General features: G+C 43.5%; 1 protein-coding gene across 1 annotated transcript; it reads right to left on the reverse strand.

The window, feature by feature from the left end:
• Positions 1–544: 544 nt before the first annotated feature.
• Positions 545–4181, reverse strand: LOC103006643 (UDP-N-acetylglucosamine--peptide N-acetylglucosaminyltransferase 110 kDa subunit-like). The gene has a single exon (XM_057549785.1). It carries the CDS (start codon positions 4013–4015, stop codon positions 875–877), a length of 3141 nt encoding a protein of 1046 aa, XP_057405768.1. The 5' UTR covers positions 4016–4181; the 3' UTR covers positions 545–874.
• Positions 4182–9044: the final 4863 nt, after the last annotated feature.

The raw sequence follows: 9044 nt of genomic DNA on the forward strand, positions 1-9044 counted from the left end.
CCTGCGCACCGCGATGAAGAGTGGCCCCCGCTTGCCACAACTAGAGAAAGCCCTTGCACAGAAACGAAGACCCAACACAGCCATAAATAAATAAATAAATAAAATTAAAAAAAAAATCACTCCTAAGAATCTTCATTTGGCACCAGATGATGTGTTTAAGAGAAACACTCTGGGAGGTTTTGAATCAGACTTGGTTTTTTGTTAGCCAAGTTACAGGAAAATTTTTAAAGTGGGGGGAAGGGAAGAAGGAAACGGACCAGAAAAAGAATTTAAGCCATAAACCAACAAAGCACTGATAGTTCCAAACATGTCAGACACTAAAATGACTGATACAGGCTCAAGTGGTTTATAAAACCTATAAAAAGACTACACCAGCAAAGTCCCCATTTATCTGTAGAGTTCAGAAACTAAAACAAGGAATATTTTAGCTTAAAACCTTATCTCAAGAGAATCATATACACTTCACATGAATAAAAATACCTGAAACCAAACATTTTTAATAGCTCCAATACCCAAAATATAAAGAAAAAAAAATTAATTCAGAAGACTGGGCAATCTCTATCTCCCCTCCACACTAACCACCCATCCCATGGAAGACCAAGGGAGATCAGACCTTCCAGACTTATGCAACACCTGGCTGCCGCAAAATTCTATGGAGACTCCTTGTGGAACAGCAGTTTCCCATCTCTTGTGTCTCTCCCTGTCATGATCATGCAGGAAGCAAGTCTGGCTGTGCTATTTGTTATCATTGTCTGTCACCCATCTGCAACATGATATTGCACAGGTAAGTACAAAGTAACGTATCTAGTTCGCTTTCCCCCAGAAGGTTGAGGCTCAGGTACAGGGGTAATTCTCCTGTGCACACAGTCATTATTTAGGCCGACTCAGTGACTTCAACAGGCTTAATCATGTGATCAGGTTTGTTGCCAGCTGCATAATGCTCCCACATCTGTAGATAGAGCCGCTCTAGTTCCATTGTGTATTGTTTGGTGTTGAACAGAGGGCTAGATATTCTCTGCTTCCAGACTTTGCCACGAATTCTCTTCAGGTATTCTAGATCAGTTCCCAGTTTCACAGCTATGTCTTCATATTCTTGTCTATTTTTAGCAATAAGCTCAAGACAGCCTAAACAAGTGAGCTGGGAAGCTGCAACTCGGGAAGCAAGAGTCTCTCCTGGCATAGTCACCATGGGTGTCCCCGACCAAAGGACATCCATCCCTGTGGTGTGTCCATTACAGAGTGGAGTGTCCAAGCAGACATCAGCCAGCTGGCCTCTCCGAACATGTTCCTCTTTAGGAGCAACAGGTGAAAAAATGATACGGTTCTGGGGAAGGCCCATATTTTGTGCGTACTGTTGAATATTAGGTTCTCCTACTGCTGGAAAACGCAACAGCCACAGTACACTATTGGGAACACGCTTCAGAATATTTGCCCACATCTGCAAAGTAGATGGGTCAATTTTATATAACTGATTAAAGTTACAGTACACAATGGCATCTTCCGGTAACCCGTACTGAGAACGTGTGGTTACAATAATGGTACGGGGAACCTCCTCTCCAGTGGCAGCCTTATTGTTGATCTGGGTAGTTGCCAGTCCATTGCTAATACTGAATCCATTAATTGTTATCTGAATTTGTCCTCTGTTAATCATTTCAATAACTGCTTCTGCAATCGTATTCATAGGAATGACAGGCATATTAAGAGCTCTATTACTGCTGTCTGCGTCGTCTCCTCCATCAGGACATTTCATCTTGACAATTTTCACATCTGGTAGACTATCAAGAAATGCTTTGAGGTCGATGCCATTCAGCACAATTCGATTGTCATAAATGTGCCCATTGGACTTAAAATCGATGACTGCTTTTTTCTTCAGGTGAGGGAACATATTAGCATGATCACCAATAAAGAAAGTATGGGGCATATAAGCCAGTTTCTCAGAATACTGCTCAGCAACTTCAGCAGGTGAAGTTTCCTGATCAGTGATGATATAATCCATGAAAAGCGCGCCACTAGTCCCACGGTACCCCAGCCACATTGCCTGAATAGGAGCTGCCCTGAGAGCAAAGAGTTCATTTCGAGCACCCCTGGTATAACCATTCATATTTACAAGGATGTGTATACCATCTTGATGGATGCGATCAGCTGCTTTTCCATGGCATGGAATCTGAGAAAGATCAATGAAATGATTGGCTTCTGCCATCACCTTCACTCGGAAGTTTGTGCCATCATCTGGGCTCAGGGCATAACAGAATACCTCAAATTTATCAGGATTGTGCATGCCTGGAATAGACTGCATAAGATGAGAAGTAGGATGGTTCCCAAAGTCAGAACTCACGTATCCTACACGCAGTCGACCATCACTGAGCTTCAAGTCTTTTGGATGTTCATACGGTGGTTTATGAAGGACATTGATGTTATCCAGGCAGAGGTTCCCATGCCTCTCGGCAATAGCCTTCCTGACGCCGTGAGGAAGAAGATATAACATGCTGTGATGAGGTTGCACAGAAGGCAACCTGTTCTTCTCTAACTGGTCAGCCACAACGGTGACCAACCTCTTCATGCGCTCATCATAGTCTGTCCAATCACAGACAATCTGCAGGCAATGAGCCAGATTACAATAAGCGTCAGGAAAATCAGGTTTAAGCTTCAGAGCAGTGCGATAAGAAGCAATTGCTTCTGGAATATTCCCTGAATCCTTGTGAATGGAAGCCAGATTGCCGTGGGCATCCGCAAATGCAGGGTTAATCTGAATGGCATGAGTATAACACTGCAAGGCTCCCTGAACATCCTGCATCTCCTTTAGAGTGTTTCCCATATTACAGTAGGCCTCAGCAAAGGTAGGACTGATTCGAATAGCCTCCTTATAATGCATCAGAGCTTCCTGCAGTTTTCCCTGCTGCTGCAATACACTTGCTAAATTTGAATGGGCAGCAGCAAACTCTGGGAAGACTTCTAATGCTTTACGATACAAGCGAACTGCCTCTTCAATGTTTCCCTGTTCTCGTTTGATATTGGCTAGGTTATTCAGAGAGTCTGCATGGGTGGGACACAGCCAGAGAGCTGTATTATAACAATCTTCTGCTTCGGCAACACTGCCCTTCTCTTTGAGAGCGTTGGCTAGGTTGCAGTAAGCGTCAGGGAAATGTGGTTGCAATTCAATAGCTCGCCTGTAGGTGTCTATTGCCAGGTCTATCAGGCCTTGCTCATAGTATACACAAGCCAGGCTGCCATGTACCACTGCATGATTTGGACTCAAGCTTAGGGCACGAAGGTAAGCTGCCACAGCTCGTTCAAAAATCCGTGCCTCTTTGAAGACATTTCCTAAATTGATATAAGCATCTAGAAAATTGGGGTCAAGGGTGACAGCCTTTTCAAAGTGATGAATTGCAAGCCAAATCTCCCCTTGTGCATTGAAAACACAGCCAAGATTACTCCAAGCTACTGCAAAGTTCGGTTGCGTCTCAATTGCTTGCAAATAACATGCCTTGGCTTCTTCCAAGCGACCCAGGGCTTTGAGCAGGTTCCCCAGGTCACTACAAACACAGTACAGATCAGGATTGTACTGAAGAGCAGAGGCATAAGCTTGTACTGCCCCTTCCATGTCGCCTGCTGCTACCAAAGCGGCTGCCAGGTTAATATAACCATCAATGAAATCTGGTTTGAGACGCAATGCATGCCGGTAATGCTCAATTGCTTCCTGCAACTGCCCGATTTCCTTGTACACATTCCCCATATTCGAATAGGCTTCTGCCAGAAGAGGGTTCTGTTTAATTGCCAGAGTACTAAAGTGGGCAGATCCATCCAGCCTTCGACACTGGAAGTGTATAGATGAAAGTAATAAAAGTACACCAGTATTGTCTGGCTCTTGTCTCCAGAGCTGCATGCAGTGTCTCTCAGCTGCCTCAAAATCTCCTGCCTGATATTCTCGACGTGTCAACTCTGCTAACCCTTGGAAGGAAAGCATACGTTTCGTTGGTTCTGTGCTGTCGGCCACGTTGCCCACGGAAGACGCCATCTAGAGCTTCTGGAGGGAGTGCGAAAAGAGGGTAATTGAGTCCCGCTGCCGCCACTACTGGCAAGAATGTTTCTAGAGGTAGCAAATACAAGGGCAGCAGCCGTACCACTGCTTTGGCAGGCTTAAGCGGCGGCAACAGTTACATACACTGAACCTTAGGAACTCTGGTTGGCCATCTATCTCTCACAGTCTTGAAAAAATCACAATGAGGTTTTTTTTAATTGATAAAATGGTTCTAAAGTTTATCTGGAGATGCAAGAGGGAAGAGATGTGGGGACATATGTGTATGTATAACTGATTCACTTTGTTATAAAGCAGAAACTAACACACCATAGTAAAGCAATTATACTCCAATAAAGATGTTAAAAAAATATAAAGTTTATCTGGAAGAATAAATGGGGCTATTGATAATAGAATTCTGAAAATTAAAATTAAGAGGTTAGACTTGTTCTAATGGATAAATTTTAAAATGAATGATAAAGCGACAACCATTGAACCACTATGATACAGTCAAATAGAAAGCTCTTAAACATCTAGTAGAAAGTGCTCAAACATCTCTTTATATTTTTAGAAACAGTGAATGTTGGAGGAAATAATGGTAATAGAGAAAGTATAAAATAAATAATGTTGGAATAATGGTTAAGGAAGGGTAGTTAATATTTTACCTTAAAATATGTTCTAAAACAAATTTGACTGTATTTACCTAAAATAAATTATAGATAAGTTAATGTAAAAAAATTTAAATCATTATTCAGAGGGAGCACAGAAAATATGTAACAGATTCACGATGGTATAAGTCACTAAATCCAATGACTTTGCAGGACCAACTGATAATCTTGACTACCAACACTCTTTTTCTTCCCTTTGCTTCCTTTGCTTCTATGACACACACTGCCCTGATTTTTCACCTCACTTTGGTTGCTACTTCTCCAATTCCTTTGCAAGATTATCCTCCTCTGAAAGCCATTACATGTTTGAGTTCCTCAGGGCCCATTCCTTCTCTACACTGTCTGCCAAGATATTCACATTTATACCCACGGCTCCAATTGCCACCTCTACTCAGGTGACTCAAATTTAACTCTCCCCCAGGCATTTCTTTTTTTTTTTTTTTTTTTTTTTTTTTTTGCAGCAGGTGTGAAAGTGCCAATTTAGCTTTATAGCTACTTTATTTATTTATTTATTTATTTTTGGCTGTGTTGGGTCTTCGGTTCGTGCGAGGGCTTTCTCTAGTTGCGGCAAGTGGGGGCCACTCTTCATCGCGGTGCGGGGACCGCTCTTCATCGCGGTGCGCGGGCCTTTCACTATCGCGGCCCCTCCCGTTGCGGGGCACAGGCTCCAGACGCGCAGGCTCAGTAGTTGTGGCTCACGGGCCCAGCTGCTCCGCGGCATGTGGGATCTTCCCAGACCAGGGCGCGAACCCGTGTCCCCTGCATTAGCAGGCAGATTCTCAACCACTGCGCCACCAGGGAAGCCCTCCCCCAGGCATTTCTTACCTATCAGTATAAGTCAGAATCCCTGAAAGAGACAGGTGGCACACTCAAATGTACCGTAATTAAGGAGACTGTAGTCAAGAGATCATTTGCAAAGGGTTTGGGGAAAACAACAGAGGACAGTAGTCCAGCATCTCAGGGAGCTTTTACTGCCTAGGCTTAAAGGAGGAGGTTAGGGACTTCCCTGGTGGCTCAGTGGTTAAGAATCCACCTGCCAGTGCAGGGGTTCAAGCCCTGGTCCGGAAAGATCCCACATGCCACGGAGCAACTAGGCCTATGCACCACAACTACTCATCCTGCACTCTAGAGCCCACAAGCCACAACTACTGAGCCTGCGTGCCACAACTACTGAAGCCCACGTGCCACAACTACTGAAGACCGGGCACCTAGAGCCCGTGCTCTGCAACAAGAGAAACCACCGAAATGAGAAGCCCACTCACTGCAACGAAGAGTAGCCTCCACTTGCCACGACTAGAGAAAGCCTGGGCACAGCAAAGATCCAACGCAGCCAAAAATTAATTAATTAATTTAAAAAAAAAGGAGGAGGTGGAAATGATTACTGGATTCGAGAGAGAAAAAAAGAGGAAGAGGTGGGAGGAAGAAGAGCAGGAGGAGCAGGAGGCCGAGGAGGAGGGTTTGAAGGAGGCAGGGTGGAAAGAGGAGGAGGTGGGGAAGAGGAAGAGATGATGCAGGATGTATATCGTATAGAGTAAATACTCAGCCTTCACACTTCTTCCTTCATGTACCTCCTATGGGCTGAACGCAACTAGAAGGCAGAGCACACGGGAGCAGGTGCTGGGGATACATGGAATCTTGACATCCTACACACGTCAATGTCTCTGGACAGGTATCAGCGTAGAGATGGGTGGAGAGTGGCTCTAGATGGGGAGGCAGAAGATATCTACCTAACAGACACCTCCTACTTGGCTTCTTCTCTAGGACATCCCAGGGATATTTAAAACTCAGCAGGTCCAAGATTAAACTCATGAACTGCCCACTCCACAACCTCTCAAGAACAAAACTAATGAAAAACAAACTGGTCCTCTTTCAGTGTTTTCTGTGTCATCAAATGGTATCAAGGTCAGGTCTGTCGTCCCATAACTGTGCAGGAATGGACTGGAGTGGGGCAAGAGTAGGTGCAAATAGATCATTGAGGACGCTATTCCCCTAGTCCAGAAAGAAATGATGATAGAATCGGCTGAGGAAGTGTTGGTAATGATGAACAGAAGTGGATGGATTGAAGTGGATAGATTGAAGAGATATTTAGAAAGCAAAATTGTTAGGACTTGTTATTAGATTGGATGTTTGGAGGTAAAAGTAATGTGGTTGTCAAAGATGACACCTTCAGTGATTTCCCATAGATCTTAGGAAGGAGACACAACTCCTTAACATGGACTTATTGGCCCTGCGTGGTCAGCATCCCCCACTTCCCACCCTTCAACCTTCCACCTTCACTTATACCAGGCCCCTCTGAGGATGTGGACCATGTTCTACATTCTTTCAGTCCTTCCTGTTTCCTATGCTTGCCCCTGAGCAGGACCTTTGCACCTGCTATTTCCACTGCCTGTAATGCTCTTAGCCAACTACCTAAGTTCTCTTTATCATTCTTAGCTCAGTCACCACTTCCCCAGGAAAGCTTCCCCTGACTTCCCTAACTAGACCTAACCCGCCTATGAAAGCGCTCCTATACTGTGTTCTTCCCTCTGTAGCCTCTATCCTTTAGTAGCTTACACACACTTGTGTGGCTTTTCAGTTAATGTCTAACATATTCTCAATCCCCCACCAGGATATGAACTCCACGAGGACAGGGACTGTGTCTTTCTTGTCTCACAATAGTCTTATTGCCTCTCGTAGTGCTTGGCACCTTGTAGTACACACACACACACACACACACACACACGCACACACACTCTTTAATGAATGAATGAATAAAAGTAAAAGCAATGGAATATATCATGCAGAAAAACACTGATGGATTTAATAGACTTAAATTATAATCTTCTCTATATTAAACAAGAGTAAGGAGTAAATGATAAGTGATAAACTTAGAGATATATTCATAATATAAAGACAAGAAGACTATATCTCAATAGAGTTCTTGCCACATCAACAATACAAATAATACCCAACAGGAATTGACAAAAACAAAACAAACAAAAAAACCCCCTAGAACAGAAAGAGTTATGACAACTTTTCACTGTAAAAATTGAAACTCCAAATAAAACTGGCCTAAACAATAAGGAAACCCACTGTATCACGTAACCAGAAGGACAGGATGGCTTCCCTCAGGATCATGAGACGGTACCCAACGATGACCGGGGACAGCATGCTTTCCTGTGCACATTCATCAGAGGAGAAATGCAGTCTCTTTGCTAGCAACACATGGCAGTGAGGTATCATTGTTCAACTTGCAATTTTAAAGTTTGTTTGCATTTAAAAAAATTATTCATTGAAAATGGATTATAAATTGATTTAATCTTTCTGGAGGGCAATTTGGCAAAATACGAAAAAACCTTGGAAACATTTATGACAAATTTTGGAAAGTATACATGTGTGTAGAAATAAGGAGGAAACACAAAAACGTTCTTGTGGTTGTTACTGGCTGGCAATTTTATGGGTGACTTTTTCTTTTAAATGTTTTCCAAATATTCTTTAGCCTAATTTTGTTTATTTAAACACAAAGGACACGAAGGAACCTCTTATTTCAGAACGTGGACCACTTTCAGTCAGGAATATCCCCTGGAAGCGTAAGCAGTAGGCAAAGTAGTTGCAGGGTTTCATTGCTCCCTTAAGGTAATGAAGAGAAAATAGCAAACGATGTGAATCAAAGATTCTGAGGTATGGAATTCTCTGCTTCTAAAGTTCTAGTTTGGCCCAATTGGTCTGTAATCCAGGGGAAAAAAAGAAACAAGGCATAAAACACTGCAGAAAGATAATGTAGTTACAACAGAACATTTAGCATAAAGCTTGTTCTTCTAAAATTCAACCTCTAACTCAACTCCATAGGCTCTTGGCTATAGGCCTTAGTGAGGAAACAGTTGAAGCTACACGACCAGACTTAGCTTGATCTACTGTCACTTTTGTTTAGGAGAATAGGTTGGACAGTTTTAAAAACTTGAGCATAGGAAAATATCTGAACTCACTTTTTTTTTTTTTTTTTTTTTATAGTTTTTAATACTTTATTTATTTATTTTATTTATTTATTTATGACTGTGTTGGGTCTCTTTGTTTTCGTGTGAGGGCTTTCTCCAGTTGCGGCAAGTGGGGGCCACTCTTCATCGCGGTGCGGGGGCCCCCCACTATCGCGGCCCCTCCCGTTGCGGGGCACAGGCTCCAGAGGCGCAGGCTCAGTAGTTGCGGCTCACGGGCCCAATTGCTCCGCGGCATGTGGGATCTTCCCAGACCAGGGCCCGAACCCGTGTCCCCTGCATTGGCAGGCAGACTCTCAGCCACTGCGCCACCAGGGAAGCCCTGAACTCACTTTTAAGTTAAGAGTCTGAACATCTGGGATAAAGGAACGTGTGTTAGCGAACTGGGAT

Source organism: Balaenoptera acutorostrata, chromosome 7 (assembly GCF_949987535.1).
Source record: "Balaenoptera acutorostrata chromosome 7, mBalAcu1.1, whole genome shotgun sequence".
Lineage (NCBI taxonomy): Eukaryota > Metazoa > Chordata > Mammalia > Artiodactyla > Balaenopteridae > Balaenoptera > Balaenoptera acutorostrata.

Coding starts and splice junctions, on each gene's coding strand:
- LOC103006643 (XM_057549785.1), bottom strand. CDS start 4,015: ATGGCGTCTTCCGTGGGCAACGTGGCCGACAGCACAGAACCAACGAAA.